The sequence below is a fragment of the Pleurodeles waltl genome, chromosome 4_1, assembly GCF_031143425.1.
Source record: "Pleurodeles waltl isolate 20211129_DDA chromosome 4_1, aPleWal1.hap1.20221129, whole genome shotgun sequence".
Lineage (NCBI taxonomy): Eukaryota > Metazoa > Chordata > Amphibia > Caudata > Salamandridae > Pleurodeles > Pleurodeles waltl.
Genome location: NC_090442.1, coordinates 233,113,000 through 233,135,975, shown reverse-complemented (window position 1 = coordinate 233,135,975; position 22,976 = coordinate 233,113,000). Strand labels below are relative to the sequence as shown.

Sequence of the window (22,976 nt, the reverse complement as noted above, 5' to 3'; positions counted from 1 at the left end):
GAGACCTCTCCATGAGCCTAAGCAGGATATAGTGGACTGTGTACTAGGCCTACGTTCAAGGATGGCAGAGTACATGGAAAGGCAAGTAAAAACCTTGAGGCCAGCCAACAACTCCAGAAGATGTGGCATGACCAAAAGGCTGCTATGATTGAGTTTCAGCCAGGGCAAAAAGTCTGGGTTCTGGAGCCTGTGGCTCCCAGGGCACTTCAGGACAAATGGAGTGGCCCTTACCCAGTGCTAGAGTCAGGCCACCTACATGGTGGACCTAGGCACTAGCAGGACCCCCAAGAGGGTGATCCATGTTAACCGCCTAAAACTCTTTCATGACAGGGCAGATGTAAACATGTTAATGGTTACAGATGAGGACCAGGAAGCATAGAGTGAACCTCTCTCTGATCTCCTCTCCACTGACCCTAAAGATGGCACAGTAGATGGAGTGATCTATTCAGACACCCTCTCTCGCCAACAGCAAACTGACTGCAGACAAGTCCTCCAGTAGTTTGCTGAGCTTTTTCCTAACCCCTGGTCAGACAAACCTGTGTACCCATGATGTGGAAACAGGAGACCGCATGCCTGTCAAAAACAAAATATTCAGACGGTCTGACCAAGTTAAGGAAAGCATCAAAGTGGAAGTCAACAAGATGCTGGAGTTGGGAGTGATTGAGCACTCTGATAGTCCCTGGGCTAGCCCAGTGGTCTTGGTCCCCAAACCTCACACAAAAGATGGCAAAAGATTAGGTTCTGTGTGGACTACAGAGGGCTTAATTCTGTCACTAAGAAGATGCTCCCCCCATTCCAAGAGCAGATGAGCTAATAGACAATTTGGGTGCTGCCAAATACCTGAGTACCTTTGACTTGACGGCAGGGTACTGGTAAATAAGAATGGCACCAGGAGCAAAAGAGAAAACAGCAAACTCTACACCTGATTGGGCACTACCAGTTTACTGTGATGCCCTTTGGCTTAAAGAATGCCCCTGCCACCTTCCAAAGGTTGGTGAATCAAGTCCTTGCTGGCTTGGAATCCTTTAGTGCAGCTTATCTTGATGATATTGCTGTCTTTAGCTCCAGCAGGCAGGATCACCTGGTCAACCTGAAGAAGGTTCTGCAGACCCTGCAGGCAGCAGGCCTCTATCAAGGCATCTAAATGTCAGATAGGGCAGGGTACTGTGGTTTACTTGGGACACCTTGTAGGTGGAGGCCAAGTTCAGCCACTCCAACCCAAGATCCAGACTTTTCTGGACTGGGTAGCTCCAAAAACCCAGACTCAAGTCAGGCCATTCCTTGGCTTGACTGGTTACTATAGGAGGTTTGTGAAGGATTATGGATCAATAGTGACCCCCCTCACAGAACGTAGCTCCAAGAAAATGCCCAAGAAAGTTAACTGGACCTTGGACTGTCAAAAAGCCTTTGACACCCTGAAGCAAGCAATGTGCACATAACCAGTTTTGAAACCTCCAGATTGCTCTAAGCAGTTCATTGTGCAGACAGATGCCTTTGAACATGGGAGAGGAGCAGTCCTGTCCCATACAAATGATGATGGGCTTGACCAGCCTGTTGCTTTTATTAGCAGGAGGTTACTCCCCAGGGAGCAGCGTTGGAGTGCCATTGAGAGGAAGGCTTTTGCTGTGGTCTGGTCCCTGAAGAAGTTGAGACCATACCTTTTTGGTACTCACTTCATAGTTCAAACTGACCACAGACCTCTCAGAAGGCTCATGCAAATGAAAGGAGAAAACTCTAAACTGTTGAGGTGGTCCATAGCCCTACAGGGAATGGACTTTATAGTGGAACACAGACCTGGGACTGCCCATGCCAATGCAGATGTCCTTTCCAGGGTCTTCTACTTAGAAAAGGAAGACTCTCTTGGGAAAGGTTAGTCTCATCCTCTTTCGTTTGGGGTGGGGGGGGGGGGTGGGGGGTTGTGTAAGGAAATGCCTCCTTGGCATGGTTACCCCCCCAACTGTTTGCCTTTGCTGATGCTAAGTTATGATTTGAAAGTGTGCTGGGACCCTGCTAACCAGGCCCCAGCACCAGTGTTCTTTCCCTAAACTGTACCTTTGTCTCCACAATTGGCACAACCCTGGCACTCAGGTAAGTCCCTTGTAACTGGTACCAAGGGCCCTGATGCCAGGGAAGGTCTCAAAGGGCTGCAGCATGTCTTATGCCACCCTTGGGACCCTTCACTCAGCACATGCACACTGCCTCACAACTTGTGTGTTCTGGTGGGGAGAAAATGACTAAGTCGACATGGCACTCCCCTCAGAGTGCCATGCCAACCTCACACTGCCTGTGGCATAGGTAAGTCACCCCTCTAGCAGGCCTTACAGCCCTAAGGCAGGGTGCACTATACCACAGGTGAGGGCATATGTGCATGAGCACTATGCCCCTACAGTGTCTAAGCAAAACCTTAGACATTGTAAGTGCAGGGTAGCCATAAGAGTATATGGTCTGGGAGTTTGTCAAACAGGAACTCCACAGTTCCATAATGGCTACACTGAAATCCGGGAAGTTTGGTATCAAACTTCTCAGCACAATAAATGCACACTGCCAGTGTGGAATTTATTGTACAATACACCCAGAGGGCATCTTGGAGATGCCCCCTGAATACCAGTCTGACTCCTAGTGCTAGGCTGACCAGTTTCTGCCTGCCAGCCACAACCAGATGAGTTGCTGGCCACATGGGGAGAGTGCCTTTGTCACTCTGTGGCCAGGAACAAACCCTGTACTGGGTGGAGGTGCTTCACACCTCCCCCTGCAGGAACAGTAACACCTGGCAGTGAGCCGCAAAGGCTCACCCCTTTTGTTACAGCGCCCCAGGGCTTCCTAGCTATTGGAGATGCCCGCCCCTCCGGCCACTGCCCCCACTTTTGGCAGCAAGGCTGGAGGGGATAATGAGAAAAACAAGGAGGAGTCACCCACCAGTCAGGACAGCCCCTAAGGTGCCCTGAGCTGAGGTGACTCCGGCCTTTAGAAATCCTCCATCTTGAGATTGGAGGATTCCTCCAATAGGATTAGGGATGTGTCCCCCTCCCCTCCTGGAGGAGGCACAAAGAGGGTGTAGCCACCCTCCAGGACAGTAGCCATTGGCTACTGCCCTCCTGACCTAAACACACCCCTAAATTCAGTATTTAGGGGCACCCCAGAACCCAGGAAATCAGATTCCTGCAACCTGAACCAACAAGGATTGCTGACCTGAATGCCCTGCGGAGACCACGGCTTTTCCCCCAGCCCTAGGGACCAGCGACCGCTGAAGCCTCAGAGGACTGCCCTGAAATCCAAAGGACCAAGAAACTCCTGAGCACAGCGGCACTGTCCACCTACAGCTACATCTTTGCAACCAAGAAGCAACTTTCAAAGAACTCGCTCTTCCTGCCAGAAGCACAAGACTTCACCCTCTGCATCCGACGCCCCCGGCCCGAGCTCCAGAGAACCAACACTACAGGGAGGACTCCCAGGTGACTGGGACCTCGTGAGTAACCCGAGATGACTCCCCTGTACCCCTACAGTGACGCATGCAGAGAGAATCCAGAGGCTCCCCCTGACTGCGACTGCCTGTAACAAGGAACACGACGCCTGGACCAAGCACTGCACCCACAGCCTCCAGGACCAGAAGGAACCGAACTTCAGTGCAGGAGTGACCACCAGGGGGGCTTTCAGTGGCTGGCCCAAGAAGCCCCCCTGTGCCCTGCCAGCAACGCTAGTGACCCCCGGGTCCCTCCATTGATTTCTATTACAAACCTGATGCCTGCTTTGCACACTGCACCCGGCCACCCCTGTGCCGCTGAGGGTATTTTGTGTACCTACCTGTGTACCTTCCCCCCCCCCGCTCTACAAAACCCCACTGGTCTGCCCTCAGAGTACGTGGGTACTTACCTGTTGGCAGACTGGAACCGGACCACCCCTGGTCTTCATAGGCGCCTATGTGTTTTGGGCACCTCTTTGACCTCCGCACCTGACTGGCCCTGTGCTGCTGGTGTGGTAACTTTGGGTTTGCCTTGAACCCCCAACGGTGGGCTGCCTATGCCCAGGAACTTGAACATGTAAGTGCCTTACTTACCTGAAAAACTAACCATTACTTACCTCCCCCAGGAACTGTTGATTTTTTTTCACTGTGTCCACTTTTAAAATAGCTTATTGCCATTTTAACTAAAACTGTGTATGTTACTGCTCTAGTTCAAAGTTTCTAACTTACCTGTGTGGAGTACCTTGCATTATATGTATTTACTTCAAATCTTGAACTTGTGGTTCTAAAAATAAATTAAGAAAATATATTTTTCTATTTAAAAACAAATGACCTGGAGATAAGTCGGAGTGTGTTCCTCATTTATTGCCTGTGTGTGTGTGTGTGTACAACAAATGCTTAACACTACCCTCTGATAAGCCTACTGCTCGACCACACTACCACAAAATAGAGCATTAGAATTATCTAATTTTGCCACTATCTTACCTCCTAAGGGGAACCCTTAAACTCTGTGCACACTATCTATTACTTTGAGACAGTATATACAGAGCCAACTTCCAACACCTGGTATTTGATAACCACAGTAGTTGTCTGTCAGTTAACCAACTGGTTTTTTTCTTAACTAGACTTATTTTGTTATTGTTAATCGGTTTTCACTAAGAGGCCATAATTCACCGGGACACCATCGTTTTTATTGGGTTTTTATTTCAGAATATTCCACTATATCCAGCTACCCTGATCAATAGACTGGCTCTGATTATTTCTCTGGATAGCCTATGGTTGGTTAGTAAATTAATGTTTAGTCAAAGAATGACTACTGACAATACAGTAATGTAGCTTTTTGTTCACCCCACTTAGTTATTAAAAGCACAGAAGAAAATTTTGAGGCGTGAAACTATGGTCAAGGTGGAGGCTGAAAAGAAGAAGCTATGCACGATCTTTCAAGTTCGGTACATACTTAAAAACATGAGCCAAGAGCATGTGCAGAAAGACTTCCGAGCCGGATTAAATGGAGCGATGTGTTTAACTACAAGTGAATTAGGTTGGCTTGTCAAGTTCTCAAAGTTAACATGCCCGAAAAGAGATGAAAGCTTGAGGTGAGACTTTTGGTTTTCTACGATAAAGTGGCTTGTACCACAGACTGAATATTGTTCACAATAGTAAATTAATGCTTATGTATTGCAGCCAGTCGACCTCTTATCCAGTAGTGTAATCCCTACAGGTGCATACATCTTGCCTAAATAGGAACACACAATAGCTACGAAATAGCACTTTGTGAGGAGATAGTGAGACAACGTCTGGGACGCTAGTTTGTGTTGTATACATTCAGATCCACTTAGAACTGCTCCAGGGAACTGTTTTTTTTAAAACAAAAGTGCACTTCTGAGAGAGTACCGAGGCAGTCCCACCTTAGTAATGTCTGTGAACCATTTTTTTAAGCCATCTTTATTGACTTTTGTTACATCAAAGTGCAATATATGCATGCATTTTGTACATATCATTACAGCATACCACCATAATCGCTGTGCACGCATCACGTGACACCAGGATTATCAGGAGTCATAGGTTTATTAAAGAAATAAACAAATGAACTAAAGACCGAAACAAGCCATGACCACTGAAGCTGTACCCGAATGGGCCCTTAGACAAGGAAGCAGCCCCTTCCATGTCCACCAGCCACAGGCACCCACCCTGTTGCACAGGAATCTTTGCATGTGAGGAAGATGATCTCGCTCCCTGCCACACATCCCACACCATGTTTCTGGTCAAGCAATCTAAAGAAGGGGGGGGAGAGAGATGATGTCCCAGAGAGCAGAACCCTGTAGACAGCCAGCCTGATGCCTCTTGTGGGGCACCTTTAGATCATCCAACGGTCGGTCACCATCTTCTGCAGTTGGTGTATTATGCAATCCTTGCACCTTCTCCCATCACAGCACCACAGTCTGTGCCCTACCCCCCACTTGAGTGTCGCCGCACGCCAGTTTCCCAAGGTGGGCAGCCTTCCACTTCATGGCGATCAACCTGCGAATCTTCATCACTGAATCTAAGAAGGGAATCCCAGTGCTCCCCTGCACCCAAACAGCCCCAAGAGACCGCCTGCCATGGTGTAGAGGTCAGCTCTGTCATGTCAGCTCGTTTGTTACTGCGTGCCACAAATCTGCAGCCCAGGAACAAAGACAAAACATGTGCTGTGTTGAGCACCAGATGCTGACACCTCAAGCAGCTTGAGGGATCCAAATATTTTATGAAGCCTTAATTGGGTGAGAAGCCCTGTGTAGTATGTTGTGCTGTATATACTGACATTTTGCATTACGGTAAACTGTGGGTGAAAAAGTGCCCTAACCCACTCCTTTCTGTGTCAAGTCGCAGTCTATGTCCCTCTCCCAGATCCTACGAAGTGTCAGCAAGAGGTCCTGTAAAGTGTACAGTTGTTCTTGTGAGCCACATGATCAAGTGATGGCTGTCGCCTATGGTATGCAATGTGTGCACTAGAGGGTGCTGTTCAAGTTCGGTGTTGGTGATTCTCCACAGGTAGTCAAGTTCGGCCACTAATTGGCCAGGAGCCAGGAAGTAGCCTGCTGGGAGGACATTATCAGTTTGTTGTCGCTTAAAGGGAATGAGCGCTACATCCCGAACAAAGCATCCAGTCCCACCTCCCGCTACCTCCTACGTTTCTAAGCCTTCCCTCCCAATTAAATCTCTAAACTGTCAGTGGGGAAAGCCCAGTCTTAGGCGTGTACTGGGGCATAGCTGGCATAATGTGCAGGCCTCTAAGGAAGCTGGCTTGTGCCACTAGTAAGAGGCTGCCACTAGTAAGAAGCTGTAGGCCCCCTAGGGTATCTCCCCCACAGCAGAAAGGTCTCCCATTCTATATGCTGTGTACATGAGTGCACCCAGTTACTCTAACCACCCTGCCAGCCAATGAGCAGACCACTGTAACTGTGCCACCAGATAAGTGTTCGAAGTTGGGGGGGGGGGGGCATTTCCCCCTCTCTCCACTGGCAGTTGCTTCTTATATAGCATTGTTAGGCGCCTGCCCTTGTTCCAGAGGCCGCCCCCCAGCATGACATGAGGGTGTGGAAGATGCTCCATGGTATGTTCACCGGAAGGATATGAAAACAATATAACAAATGGCGGTGTAACGCCATCTTAGATGGTAACACCCGGCCTTGCACTGTGAGCGGTCAATGATTGGGGGCGAAGGGAGGCAATGCCTCTTGGGTTGCCATCAGTGGTATCTCAGGGGTTATGAAATATGTTAATTCCCAAGTACCAAAAGGTGCGCTTTTCCCAGCGGAGTGGGTACATGTTTGCTATAAATCGCTGCGGCAGGCAGTACGGGTGTACCGGCAACGGGTATGTTTTCGACCAGTTCACCCCGAGCACAGAGGCATCCCGAAATTCTGATAATATATCAGTTATCTCCATTGTGTCCTTTCTTATGTCAAGGATGTATGTAAGGATATCTGATAGACTTCTAGATGCAGATTCCTTACCTTAGAGTTTTCCCCCAGGCGTCAGTCTGGATCTGGAGATTTTTTTCTCTTTGAGCAGTACCCTTGTGCTTCGGTAGGTGGTGTCGGTCGACTCCGTAGGAGTCGTGGTCGCTGTGATGACGTCGAGAGTAGTACACAGACGCCGCCCTCACGCAGTGACGTCAGTTCTTTTCTTTCCGCGCCATGCGCTGATCCATAGAAGAGCTACCCTCGGCTATTTTTTGCTTGAATTCGACTGTTTTGTCAAGTTTTTTTGGTGTACGAACTTTGGTGCGTTGAGGATGTCCCTGAAGATCGGGTTCAAGCCTTGTGAGGACTGCCTTCGGATGATGTCGGTGACTGATCCTCATCACAGTTGTCTGTGGTGCCTCGAGTGCGACCACAACCCGAAGTCGTGCTCCGAGTGTTGGGCCATGCACCCGAAGGCTTTGAGGGACCGGTCCCTAAAGCTAATGGCGGCCCGGCACTAGACTCCGCATAGGTCCCGGTCTCGCTCGAGAAGGTCTCGATCAGTCGCGGAGTCATCACCACTCGTCTTCTAAATCCTCGGGTCAAGGTAAGAAGTCAAAGTCCCATGGCTCTTCAACTTCACCCAGTCGCTCAGCCGACGCGGGAAGAGCGTCCACGCACTAGGCCTCTGTCCTCAGAGCCTGCGTCTGGGTCGGCTCCTCCGGCGCTGGGTCGATTATCGAAGCTCCTGACGTTGGTGGTGCCCACTTCGACATCGACCCAATTCTTATCCCAGACGACTCGGAGTGTCGGTCTGCTTCGGTGGGGCCTATTCGCCTCAGGTCGGATTTGGACCCTTTTTCCTATGGTTACGAATATGGGGAGTAATTGGAGGGGTCCCTGGACCCTTATGAATACCAGGATGACTGTGCTATGGACTGGGCACAGGATTTTGGCAAATCCAGCGGTCTGGATACTTCCCCTGACACTGGCGTGCTGTCTCCTCGTACCGTGGCTATGGCGGAGGGAGCAACATATGGTATGGTGGTCAGTAGGGAAGCTGAGGTCCTCGGCCTTGAGCTTCCTACTGTAGAGGTCAGGTCTAATCTCCTGACAGAGGTGCTTTGGCCTGGGGCTTCTACTTCAGAATCCCTTTTACCATTTGAAGCCCTCAACGATGTCCTTTTGGGTACATGGTCCAAACCCAACACAGGCGCTCCTGTGAATAGGACTGTTGCATGCCGCCATCAACCAGCTCTGAACGACCCTAAATTCGTGCCCCAACACCCCACGCCTGAGAGTCTTGTTATCCAGGCTTCCCCTTCTCCAGGCGCATTCCCTTATTCCCCCATGGATAAGGAATCCAAAAGGCTGGAACAGTTTGGCCAGAAGTTTTCTTCCTCCAGTCTAGCGCTGCGTCTGTGCACACTGCATGCCTTGTGGGCCATTATACGCACTCCCTGTGGGATACGGTTGCGCAAGTCCTGCCGCAGATACCGGAGGAGGCTTGTGCTATATTCTCCCAAGCAGTGAACGATGGGAGAGACGCAGCAAAGTTCACAATCTGTTGTGGGCTGGATACGACTGACTCTCTGGGCAGATCGGTTGCAACAACAGTGGCCTTACGGCACCACGCCTGGTTACGCACTTCTGGTTTCTCGGGGGATGTCCAACAGTCACTCATGGAAATGCCCTTTGATGGCACCTGTCTCTTCGGAGACAAAGGGGACTCTGCCTTGGAGAGATTCCCGGGCTCCGGCTCGGTCCCTTGGTCCTTCCTCAGCCTCTCACCCACCACAGTCCGCTTTTCACCCCTTTTGTAGCCACGGAAGGGGCACCTTGTTGCGTCCTGTACACAGCCACCGTGCCACGCACGCTGGCCAGCTTATGCGTGGCCGGGGATGCGGAATCCCACATGGCTGTGGGACAGGGAACCAGAGATCTGTCCAGCACTCCTCTGCCCCGCTGCAGCCTCCAAACCCTCCAAGTCCATCCCCTCACTCCCACCCAGTTGGTGGCGGGATTCACCATCACCTGCCCCACTGGGAACATAGCACCACAACTGGTGGGTTTTGCAGATCATTCAGAAGGGCTACTCCCTCCCTTTTGAATCCGCTCCACCACACATGCCACCATCCTTCCATCACCTTCCGGAGGATCATTTGGCACTTCTCTGTCAGGAAGTCGTGGCTCTCTTGGCCAAGGGAGCTATAGAAAAGGTCCCTGTGCCACAAGTAGGTTGTGGTTGTTATTCCCGCTACTTTCTGATACCAAAGAAGGACAAGGGCTTGCGTCCTATCCTAGACCTTCGGGACTTGAACTACTTCCTCAAGAAGGAGAAATTCAAGATGCTCACCCTGGCTCAGGTTCTGTCTGCCTTAGACCCAGGAGACTGGATGGTAGCGTTGGACTTGCAGGACGCTTATTTCCCCATCCCCCATCCCGCCTGCCCACAGACATTACCTATGATTCGTGGTAGGTCACAAGCACTTACAGTTTACCGTGCTCCCCTTTGGCCTTACCAGCGCCCCTTGGGTGTTCACGAAAGTGATGGCGGTGGTTGCAGCTCATCTGCACAGGTTAGGGGTCTCAGTCTTCCACTACTTTGACGACTGTCTGTTGAAGGTGCTCTCGCCCCAGACAGTCGTCTCCCACCTTCAGACTACGGCAAACCTCCTGCACATGCTGGGGTTCACTATAAACATGCCGAAGTCGCACCTGACTCCCTCTGACGCTCCCTTTCATTGCAGCTGTTCTGGACACAGTGCAGTTTCGGGATCATCCTCCCAAAAAGCAAGTCCAAGACATTCAGGCTATGATTCTGATCTTTCAGCCTTGGTCTTGGGTTTCGGTGAGACGGACTCGGAGGCTGCTGGGCCTCATGGCCTCCTGCATTCTGCTAGTAACACATGCCAGATGGCATATGCGGGCTCTGCAGTGGGACCTGAACTTCCAGTGTGCGCAGCATCAGGGGAATATATCCGACATGGTCCAGATCTCGGAGGGGACTGCAAAAGACCTGCAGTGGTGGCTTTCAAATCCAAATTGGGTCAACGGCAGATCCCTCTCCCTTACCCAACCAGATCTCTCTATTGTGACAGATGCGTCACTTCTGGGTTGGGGTGGCCACATGGGAGAGCCAGAGATCAGAGGCCTCTGGTCTCCGGCGGAGTCGGGCTCCATATAAATCTGCTGGAGCTCCAGGTGATCGGGCTTGCGTTGAAAACATTCCTTCCCTCTCTCAAAGGGAAAGTAGTGCAGGTGTTCAGACAATACCACTGCCATGTGGTACTCCAACAAACAGGGCGGGGTGGGGTCTTGGACCCTTTGTCAGGAGGCACTACACCTCTGGACATGGCTGGAACATCAGGGCATTACCCTGATGGTTCAACATCTGGCGAGCTCTCCACGCCAGAGCGGACGAACTCAGCTGTTGATGCACAGTCGATCACGAATGGAGTCTCCATCCGGAGGTGGCACAAGGTCTCTTCCAGCAGTGGGAGAGCCTTGGTTAGATCGGTTCGCCTCCGCAGAGCAGGCACAATGTCAGCTGTTTTTCGCGTTGGAGTTTCCAAGGTGGCACTCGCTCGGAGACGCTTTTTGTCTTGAGTGGAGCTCCGGCCTCATTTACGCCTTCCCGCCTATCCCTCTTCTGCCCAGAGTTCTCAAGAAAATCAGGAACGACCGGGCCCAAGTAATCTTGGTGGCTCCGGACTGGGCTCGAAGAGTATGGTACCCAGAGCTATTGAGCATGTCCATCGGTCCTCCACTCAGCCTGCCTCTTCGGGGCGGATCTTCTGTTGCAGCAACAGGGGACGGTTCTCCACCCGAACCTGTCCAACCTCTGCCTTCATGTGTGGCGATTGAGCGGCAACAGTTGACGACTTTTGCCCTTCTACCCCAAGTCTGCAATGTTATCTTGGCAGCCAGGCGTCCATCGACTAAAACTGTTTACGCCTGTCGTTGGAATAAATTTGTGGCATGGTGTACCAAAAAATCTGTTGGTCCCTTTTCTGCCCCTCTGTCAGAGGTTCTTCTGTTCGTTCTTTCTTTAGCCCAGCAGGGCTCTGCTTTGGGCACCCTTAAAGAGTATTTATCTGCCATTTCCGCCTTTCTTAGGCTACCTGATTAGCCCTCACTCTTTAAATCTCCTATTGTGAGTAGGCTCCTAAAAGGGCTCACCCACTTATTTCCTCCCACTCCATTTATCAAGCCTCAGTGGGATCTTAATCTTGTACTTACTTATTTGATGTGTACCCCCTTTGAGCCAATGCATAATTGTCCCTTGCAGCTCCTCACCTTCAAAACTGTCTTTCTGGTCGCTATCACCTCTGCTCGCAGGGTGAGTGAGCTTCAGGCCCTTTCTTCAAAACCTCTATGCTTGTCTGTACACCCTGACAAAGTAGTGCTACGCACTAGAGCTTCCTTCCTTCCTAAGGTGGTTATGCCATTTCATGTAGGCCAGTCCATCACTTATCCTACCTTCTACGCACCCCCACATCCTTCGCATAAGGAGGAGAGACTCCACCGTCTGGACCCAAAAAGAGCATTGGCGTTCTACCTCAATCGTACTAAAGATTTCCGTGTGGACGATCAACTCTTCGTTGGCTATGTGGGTGCGAAGAAAGGGAAGGCGATGCAAAAGTGTACCATCTCTTGATGGGTGCTTCTTTGCATCAAAATGTGCTACGCTTTGGCTAAGAAGCAACCTCCTGAAGGCCTGCGTGCTCATGCGCCCAGAGCAACTGTTGCTTCCACTGCGTTAGCACACGGAGTTCCTGTCCTGGATATCTGTCAGGCAGCTACGTGAGCATCTCGGCACACGTTTGCTAAGCATTACTGCCTGGATAGTCAGGTCCGTCGAGACGGCTACTTTGATCGTTCGGTCCTGCAGGACTTTTTAGTATGATCTTGGTTTGCAGCCCACCACTGAGGATGGCATTGCTTGGGTATCTATTCTAAGGTAAGGAATCTGCAATTAGAAGTCTCTATCAGATGTAGAAGTTACTTACCTTTGGTAACAATATCTGGTATAGACCTATTCTAGTTGCAGATTCCTTACCGCCCCCCCATCATCCCCGCTTGCAAACTGATTTCTAGGGACAGGGATTCCCCCTTTCATGTCCTTAGCTCTGGCGCACCAATCTGTTCTTAGCGGCTCTACTCTCTGGCGTGGAAAGTCATTAAAGAAACTGATGTCACTGCACGAGGGCGGCTTCTATGTATTACTCCTGACGTCATCCGGCGACTACGACGTTGACCGACGCTGCCTACCGACACGCAAGGGTATTGCTCGGACGCCTGGGGGAAAATTCTAAGGTAAGGAAATCTGGAACTAGAATGTCTCTACCAGATATTTAGTTACCGAAGGTAAGTAACTTGTGAGTTACCCGTATAGAGGGAAATTACTTTTCACCCCTGCCAATGGTATTCCTCACACCTGGCTCTGTTGCCAAAGCCGGTGGCTCCATGGCCAGAGTGAATAGGAGTAGGGAGAGAAAGGCACCTCTTATGTGTGCCTCTGCTCACTGAGGCAGGCTGAAACACATTGCCCTATCTTCACCTGGGCGGTGAGGGCTGATTTTAAAAAAGAAATTGCAGTCTGCCATCTATGCCTATGGAAGTTGGTGTAGAACATCCAGCCCCAGTTGGAGTCTAACGCTTTTTCCAAGTCCAGTACTACTCAGGCTGCATATGGCCACTGCACAGAAGCCAGCTCCAGCTCTCAATGGAGCGTCTATATATTAAGGGTGGTGAAGCTGCCCAGGGTGAAGCAGTTTTGATCCGAACTTAGAAGACTGGGGAGGTACTCCAGCAACTTTGCTGCTACGATTTTACTAATTCCACATGGTCTGACCAATAATGAATACTTTACAAATACATAGACTTTTTTTGTCATTACCCATTATTTTCCTTTTGTCACCAGTGACAAATGCCAACAGCATTTAACAAAATATACAAAACACTGTTTCATAATTTGAGTATACATTTGACAATTGTACAGAACATTACATAATTTACATATATATTTTCATTGTTATCTCAATTTCTACAGTACATAGACAATTTATATGTAACCAGCAAATCTCATCTCCATACATTCTCTCACTACAGAGAATCATGCATACATGCACACTATCACATACTTCCCATTCTCGGGCACAGTGTGCATACACATGTACAACGGGAGGAGAGCTTCTCATTCCCAACCGTTATAATGTTGCGAACTGGGAACACATGTTAAAATTAACGACTTGTTTTGGTGGATTAAACACTTCCTGCATCCACCATATCCACTTTTGAAGGCCTGGTGATGGGGGAGGGACGGAGTTAAGTGGGGTGTTTGGGGGGGGGGAGGGGGAAGAGTATCTTTTTTTTTTTTTTTTAATTTTTTTTATAGCAACAATATTAAACTTTCTCAGGTGAAGACATAAACTTCTGTTCCTTAATATTTTCTGATGTTGGATCTGGCAATGCCCAATGCACATATCCCTCTTGACTCTTCCTACTTATGACCTTCTTTTCATTTTTACTGCATGTTCCCAACAAACATGCACCAAGACAGCCATAGCTTCAAATGCAAAGCATCATTTGACACTTTTACACTTTGACACAGGGAGTCACACAAGCTGCACAGATGCCTGCAGAGGAAGGGGGTGAGCTGCCCATATCTTTTTGTGTAGTTGTGGTTTTCCCCTGATCCCAGACTTAAATAGGGTATTGGGGGTAGCTCTTTCTTTGAAAGGACAGTACACGCCCCCCCCAGCCCCCCCCCCCCCCCCCCCCCCCCCCCCCCCCCCCCCCCCCAATCCCAAGTAGGTCTCTAACAGGTTTTGGGATGGAGACTAGCTGCCTCCCGAAGTGGCAGCGGGAATCTGCTCTGTCAAGGCAGACATTCCAAGCGCATGGTCTTATAGGTGGCCACTCACCTAATAGCTTCGCGGATGGCCTACTCTGTTGTGGGAGACTTCAACTCTTTCCCTTTCAGGTGGCTCAATAACAGGTAATGTAACCCCACTGAGGAAGTCCAATATTTGGGTCTACCTGTGGTGGGAGCTGTAGAGGGCTCATTAGTGGGCAGTGAACGCCTTGTGGATGTCCTGGGTGGTGACTAGGCAGGACAGAGTCACTCGTGTCATGGTGAGGAGGGTGGTTGGCGCAACGCTTTGTAGCAACCACACCAGTAACTGGCCTGACTTCTCGCCCTCGTTGTGCATCTTGGCCTGATGAGCTCTAAAGTCCAAACATCGCAGGTGTTCAAGTGAACATGTTGCTCCCTTGCCTCCACTGATGTCTGACCCCCATAGGGAGCGGCCCGTGCCGCTGCCTCCAGGGCTCTGAGTAGCCTCCACCTGGATGAGGTCTTGCTGAACGTCAGCCCTGACTCCCACCATCATTTGTGTAATAGCCCCTAATGACCAACTCCATTGCCTCTCACTCCGTTAGTTATGAGGTGGTGATACCCAATTGTCTACCAGGTAGTTGGAAAGTGTGGTGCTCATTGAATTTCTAAGATCCTGGTCGTGTAACATGGCAGGCCATCAAATGGGGATGGTTTGATGTGAGTTGCAATAAAAAGCCTCACATTAAGTGCGATTAGAGTGGGTTATGATCAGATAGTGTCATGATGGCAAAGGATGTGATTGAAGCAGAAATGTATATCATGTGGCGGCGAGTAATGAGTATTCCCTGGCATCTTGGTTTAAAAAGCACCATCTATCCAGTAGGGACCAGTGTGCGAACCACTGAGACAGGCAACTGGCAGCAGCCACCACCGGGGAGGTCCGCAGAGGAGGGGGTGAGCAGTCCTGCTGCAGGTGTAGGACTCAGTCCCTGCCGATAATTTAAGGGAAATATGCCCATTGCATCAGTAGAACAGTGACACACTGAAGGTCTGCTGTACCTCCTTTGTGGCATATATGCTCCCCAGCAGGAGGGATTGGCCATCCAGGTGACCCTCCACTAAGACCTAATGCCCCTCCGGGTCTATCTTCCTGGCCACACAATGAAAGGGTACAAAGGGCCTCACCCACATAAGGGCCCCTTCTGGCAGAACCGAAATATGTGGTGCTGTAACATTGGCCACGCCAGCGTTTCAGCATGAGTGGGTCTTCCTCGTTTTCGATGTGGGTTTTCTGAAAAAACTCAATCTGAGCATCCCATCTCCTAACATATTGCTGAACTGCATGTATTTTATGCGCTGTCAGCATTCCCCGGTCGTTCCATGTTATGAAGCACAACCTAGCCATGATGTGTTTACTGTTGGGGAGGGGGCAGAGAGCCCCAGAAAATCACTCCTGCAGGGCACCAACATAGGATGGGTAGGCAGCAAGCAGGACCAGCTGTAATCAAATAGCATGGCTGTATAAAGAGGGGAAAAACAACTTCCAACTCTTATCACTGGGCGACTGAGCAACCTCCAACTTCCAAAGCCAGCCAAGTAGGTCTTCTAACTTACAGAAGGCAGACAGGTTTCAACTTTTTTCTTTTTTTTTTTTTTTTGCAACACCAGTGCAGCCGATAGTCCTCACACACTGTCCTTCCCTCACCCCCCCCCCCCCCCCCCCAAGGGTACACGGCTCGCTAAGGCACTGGAGCCCACCTCGGAGAGGGTATAGTCAAGTATTTGGGCCGATGGGGATACGCTGTCCATAAATTGGTAACTGTCAACAATACTACCAGCATTTTTGTTTTTGACTCCTGCTCCAGCGTCCTCAGCATCTAAGACCTCGTTGAGCTGTGTCAGATGGTATTGGTGAGCTCGGTGTAGAAGATTCATATGGTGGCTGCTGTTCACCCAGTCTCGGGTGTCTGTGGGTTCGGTTAAGAAATAGCTGGATCTGTTCACCATAATCTTCAATTTGGCCAGGAACAGCACGGAGTAGGTTAGGCCTGCAGAACTCTGGTGCTTCTTCACTCCCATACACGTGGCTCCGCAGCATTGTATTGCTAGGATGTAGTCCTGAAATAGAAAGACATGTACATCCTTGTGCACAATAGGCCCATGGCAGGGATCACGCGTAGGATTGGCTCTTCAAATCATTAGCATTTATAAAGTGCGCTACTCACCCGTGCGGGTCTCAAGGCGCTAGGGACAAAGGGGGTGGTTATCACTGCTCGAACAGCCAGGTCTTTAGGAGTCTCCGGAAAGCGGAGTGGTCCTGAGGCTGGTGGGGAGGGAGTGCCAGGTCTTGGCCGCCAGGAAGGAGAAAGATCTCCCACCCGCAGTGGAGCGTCGGATGCGAGGGACGGCGGCGAGTGCGATGCCAGAGGAGCGGAGGGGGCGGGTGGGGACGTAGAAGTTGAGGCGTCTGTTGAGGTATTCCGGTCCCTTGTCGTGGAGGGCTTTGTGTGCGGGCTTTGTGTGCGCTTCAGCTCTGTAGTTCATCAGTCTAGCTAAAATTGGCCTAGGGGTATCCACTGTATGCTACTCACTCTTTTAATAGTTTTTAAAAAAAAATGGCCTAGGGTACTCTGCAGGGGTGGCCCCCTCGCCTGTACCAGATGGGCTTGCTCCACTAGGTAATGTAGTGACAATTCTACAGGCACCCACTTGTGTGCCAGCTATGTTTAGAAGATTGCCACCGGGTCTGAGCCCTCGGCACCCTTGTCAAAACAGATTATTCAGGTGTGATTGCCCTTCACAATGTTCAGGCTTGTTCTCAAGCTTGGCTGTGAGGCTTATGACCGTCACCTCTAGATCGGTCACTGTGGGTCGGAGCATTTCGAGCTAGCTTTCATCCTGTGGACTTGGGTAACAAGCTTCCTCTGGTCCTCCTGCAGCAGGCTTCATTCCAATGCTACCACATCTACTCTGCCCAAGCAGTTCTTGTCTCAATGACGGCAGCAAGGCTTTGATCCAGCTTGGCATCGCCCAACGCTGCTGGCAGCTCCCTCTGTTTTGTCAGGTCAGCCGGATCGATAGTCTGAGGCTCCTTGTGCTCCAGCTGCCTGGAGCCCCATGTCCAGTCTGCTCACACCATCGCCCACGGAGTCACCCGAAGTCCACAGTGGTGCAGTGTCAGTAAAAGAACGGGGGTGAGATCAGTGGAGCACCAACAACCGCTTCTAATAGATCCGTCAGTCCCCTTGCTCCCCACTACAGGGGGCATATATCATGGCAGCACATGCAGTCCAGGCTTCCAATGGGGTAACTGTTGGCAATTTCCGAATGGTGCCTGCACAAGCAAGGGAAGCACTGTCCAGCAGAGTGGCGGGGGTCCTCTGAAGTAGGAGCTACAATGCCAGTTGGGGAGGGGGGTGTATCAACAGCCAGGGTCGGATTGGTAAGGCGGGCAATTGAGCATTGGCTGATGGGCCGATGCCGAAGGGTGACATGTAGACCGTGTTTTTAGGTCCTCAGTTAACCGGCCCACAGCATGCAATTTGCTTTATTCCTCCCCTGCCTGGCGATCATCACTCTTCAGGATATGATGGGCAAGGGAGGGGGTTAGGCTGAGATGGCCTTGCTGGGGGCCAGATGTTGCTCTTGCCCTCGGCCATTCTCACCTCTGCCGCCTGCAGGACAGCCATGCCCAGAAGCAATCCATTTTCTCTGGCCCCCATCCCAGCTGGGCCATTACATTCAGGGCATGGCTATTTTCAGGGCCTCCCTGGGGGAGAGGGGGCAGGCAGGTTATATTGTGACCATTGGGTCATTTTAATGTGTTTTTCTCAACCCCTCCCCTGCCAGGCGATCGCCATGCGATTATGGTGGGCTGGAAGGAGGTGACTCTGGGTGAGGTGATTTTGTGACCTTTGGCCTCCACCCTTCTATAACTTAGTCCAGTAGTGAGACTAAGCAAACAGTATTTCATGAAAGGCTGCTGTCCAGGAATGTGGGCCACTTTTTGTGACTGCCCCAGCTTAAATAGAATTCCAATCCGACCCTGTCAACAGCCAGTCAGCCCCAACCTCAGGGCCTGGCCTGAGCCATCCAGAGCATCCAACAGGTGCACAAGCAGCCTTAGTAAGCACTACCAACCCCCCCCCCCCCCCCCCCCCCCCCCGTCCATCCTGCTGGGCGCTCCAGGACCCGCCTCACCCCTCTGCGCTCACCACATCCTAATGAGGGGGGTATAAGCAGTTCAACTAATAGAATCCCCTGGGGGTGAAGCAGTTCAACTAATAGAATCCCCTGGGGGTGAAGGCGGCTTTCTGGTCGTCTTGGCTTATGCTGCTCATTTCGGGCCCCCAGCGCAACCAAGGCGGGCCACCAATTGTCTACCACAGGCAAGTGATATGCAGGGGGAGAGAAAGCCAGGGGCTTATCACCTATGCTTGGTGGCAAGGTCTCTTCTCACAGGCGACAGCCGTATGTTGCCTGTATTCAGCAACCGGATGTCGCCAGCGTAGCTTGACAGTCACGGCAATAATCAGTGCTCCAGGGTCTCCGCTCCCACAGCTGACCTTTGGGCAAGGGGCCTCACAACCCGGTACCACAGCATGGGAGAGGGTAGCGGGTCCTATGTATGTGTGACACCTCCATGATCCTCACAGTTTCTCAGGGCTTACTGGAAATGCCTAGCAGCTGGGCTGTGCCTCCAATGTGGAATTTCTCCATCCCGCCGTCCCCCGATATACTTGGAGTGGACCAAAGGCAGTGCGGCTGGCGTCTCAATCGCCACAACTCTCCTGTGTCCTCCAACAGTCGGCAGCAGCTCATAGGCTGCATGGCCACAGGTCAGCATGGACCTCTGTGCTGCCTCTGAATATTGTAGCCACCTGGTAAGTGGATTGGCAGATGCTGTACGTCCTACTGCTGGATATTTCTTGGCCGAGGCTGTATTGGCGAGGATGACAAAGTTGTATGCCGGATCGTGGGTCGCTTGGCTGGAGTGAAAAGGAAATTCAACCCCCATTACCACAAATACACCTCTCTCTCCCCTGCTTCCTCACCTCTGCCTCACATTTCACAGAAATGGGCCTGTAGCTAACCATGTTGCAAAGTGCAGGGCAAATTGTTCACGCTCCTGCTGGAGTGCCACCGTATCCTTAACTTGCAGCTGTTAAGTAGCAGCCTTCTTGGCTCCATGGTATAAAAATAATCTCCCCAGTGGCCTGTAGAGGTATAAATACCTAAAGCTTTTCATATTTTCCCACTTATGGATTGGGAGTGGCTATAATATCTGAATTAGTCTTCCTACAAGGAAGGCTTTTAACTGAATTCTTTATTTTACCATGCGTTTGTTCCTTGTACAAAATAGAATGAGAATCTGGCCTGTTGCCCTTTGCCAAGGCTGTCGCAGCAGCAGCTAAATGGGGACTAGAGGTGCCATCAACATGAAGGAATCTCAGCTGGGTTACCTCACAGTAAGACCAAGAACACAATGGATGAAAAATCTCCACAACAGACATGCTCAGCGTGGATCAGCCACAGAAATGGGTAAAATGAAGACCCTGCTTGCAGCCTTTATTAGACTGAATGTGTGAAGTAATTTGAGAGAACATATGAAAAGAAGAAACTTGGCGAGAAACTCCATTTTATTGAAAGGGGCAATGGACCAGCGTCTTTAAAATCTAGTGGTGAGCAACTCTTCCATGTGCAATCCGAAAATGTACTAACTCGTTGAAAAAATGCGCACGTGGTAGGCCTAGCAACCAACAAAACAATGCTTGTGCCCGAACAGCCTGCACAACAGTGATGCAGTTCCTCTGCTAATAACTTCAAACTAAGAGTGAATAGCAGAGGGTTGAGCAGATATGTCTACTTACCTTATGTATGGCAAATAAGTGAGGAACTCCTTTCAACGCCAAAGAAGGCCAGCAGCTTTTTATATCCATCTAAGAGCCAACCTCCGAGCCAAAAGCTATGTGACCAAGCCATGTGTATTGGTGTTTTTCCAAGCCCTTCATGTGTCTGTATTGTGCAGAGTCCGGGTGTTGACAGGACGGTCCATCTTTGACAGGATTTGGGTGGGTGAGGGTGGGGGTGTGTGAGGGGGGGGGGGGGGGTGGGGGCAGCGGCAGCTGTCACTTGCCAGACTTTCACTTCAAAGGCACAGGCACAGCTCACGCACAAAGTACTGCACACTAGCCTATTATGTCCCGAGACAGACTAGGACCACAGCAGTCTGGAAAACTCCGGGAGCTTCTCCCACTTGGAAGTGGGCACCAGATATAACAAGCATTGGCAAAGCCAATGGGTTTAGTCTTTTCAAAATCTGTTAGCTTTGTCATTGTTTTTTTACATGTTGCACAAGCTGCTGACAGTTGAGCTGCTGTGTAACATGGCTTAAAGTAAATAACGCTTAGACGTGGCCAAAGCTGGCCACGACAGTGATTTTTATTTTTTTTAAATATATTTTTATTTTGCTTTTTTATTATGTTAAGCTATGTTGCACAGCTGCTCACTTTTCATGCAACATGTAAAAAAAAAATTGACAAAGCTAATAGGTTTTGGTTGCTTTTATTTAGCAATTTTACCCTACTCAAGTTAATGAGGAACCTTGCTTTCCCGCTTCAAAATGTTGATGGTTCACTCTCTGCACTTCTCATTTACACTTACATCTCAAAAAATGTAAATGTAAAAAACATTTATATAGCGCTTACTACCATTCACAAGGTTTCGATGCCCCTTAAACCAAGCAACACGCTACTCCAAATCCCAAGGTTAGTGGTCAATCCTGTGGCTATTGGTAGTTATTTGGGTTTTGTGCTCTTAAAAAGAATACAATAAAAACACAGACCCTTTGCCCTCGCATCACTTCTGACACTGATGTCCCTGCTGTGCGATGCAACCAACACCATTCTGTCAATGCCCTACAGCCCATACCTGGTCTGAGTAGGTTCTGCATGTCCAGGACTGTGCGCAATGCTGTCTGCCTCAGCCTCCCTGTCACTGCCATGCTGCTTACGCTTCTGCCGTGAATGTCGGTGACCTTCAACAGGGAGGTGGGTTTCAGGGGAATGGTTGAGCTCCTGGAAGTGAAATCAGGGACAGGCCCAGGCTCATGCATTGGCAGCTCTGCACAGGCTTCCAGAAAGTGATTACATTTATGGGAGGAGCTCTGGGGTGCAGAGGAATGGGCTGTTGGCGGTATGACAGTTTAGGAGAAGGTAGTAGGACCATGGATTCATACGGATGCAAAAAAGTATGGGGAGCATAATGTGGGATGCCAAGTTTTAGCGGAAAGGAGGGTGCTAAGAGTGCAGGGTCATCATAGATTTAGTTTGAAATAGCCATGAGTACAGTCATTCACTGCTGATGGCGAAGTAGTGTTTAAAAATGCAACTTCTAAAATGCAAGGTGCTGATCAAAAAGCTCTGCACACAGATTAATGTGGCAGTTGCCAGTTTTTGCTGATGTTTGCAAGCGAGTCATGTTTTTGGAGCAAATGGAAAAACAAGTACTGAAGTAGATGCACATGACAAATGCACTCAGGTGGGTCCCTGCTTGTACCCCAGGGACACGAAGTAGTGCATGCTTCGGGAGCACAGAGAAGGAATATAAGGCACATCAGAGGGTGTCCATCAAGATAACAGCAGGCTGAGCCCATGGCACTTGGGAAGCACTAACATTAGAGCAAGGGTGTAGCTCTTATTAGATTTTATTTTATTTTCCTGATCGTTGCTTGAAACACTTTAAAGTAGTTCCAGCAAAGCGGATATACACACTTTACCAATGGGGATACTGATCTGAGAAACACACAGACGAACAGGAAATGCAATGCCTAAAACCAATAGAAATGAGGGAAAGTAAGGTGGTACGCACAAGGACCAATAAGTGAAGGCTGGATGCAAGTCTCTTTTAAGATCTATTTAATATAATAGATTTCAGGTAAAACCTGAAAAGGGGATGCTCAGACCCACTCAAAAATTCCTGGACCTGTGGATACTGCAGATGAATGCCCGGCTGCTTCAGGCCTGGGCTGCCCTGCTTGCTGAGAAGGAAGACTGGACCTGTTCCCTTCAATCCAGGCTGAGTGACTCCAAGGATCAGCTGACTGACCTTTCCTGAGCTACAGGACATAAGCTCTAGAGGCCTCCTTGTATGTCTGGCCTGCTGCCTGTGTCTGCAACTGGAACTGCCTGAGTTTTGCTGGCCTCTGCAAAAGTCAGCCTCAGATCCCCCAATAGGTGCCTCCTCAGGTCCTGGGCCCTTTGCTGGCATCAGAGTATTCCTGGGCTCAAAGGAGAAATCATGACATTTTGGGCTCCTCACAACTACAAATGGGCCCATTTGCACCAAAATATGACTGCTGATGCCGACCAACAACCCAACTCTTTGTGCTACAGTGATACTCAGCAATATGAGATCTGCCTTTTGTGGTACAGCATTGGCAGCCTGCAGTGACCAGCAGTGCGAATCTCCAGCAACAACAGTTTGTGATGCCAAGCCTGCTCTTTGTGCTAGTGTAATGACCACTCATGACCCCCTGCATCGCATGGCCTTCTCCACTGTGAATGCAGTTCTTCACACTGGACTTAGAAGGTAACTTGCACACTGAACTGTTGGAGGACGATTTTTTGTTTAATACACTCCTCAACACATTCAACATACCAGTCGCTCCCTATGCTCCCCGGCATGCTAAAAGACGCTGATCAAATATTTAGTGAGCCAGTTAAAGCAA

General features: G+C 50.0%; 1 protein-coding gene across 2 annotated transcripts in view; it reads left to right on the top strand.

Annotated features, from left to right (window-relative positions):
- Positions 1-22,976, top strand: part of CAPRIN2 (caprin family member 2) — a 743,926-nt gene that overhangs the window by 129,892 nt on the left and 591,058 nt on the right. For both annotated transcript variants that reach the window (XM_069228195.1, XM_069228194.1), the window contains exon 5: positions 4,817-5,055. In XM_069228195.1, coding sequence (XP_069084296.1) covers positions 4,817-5,055 — 239 coding nt within the window. The remainder of the gene's footprint in view (positions 1-4,816; positions 5,056-22,976) is intronic.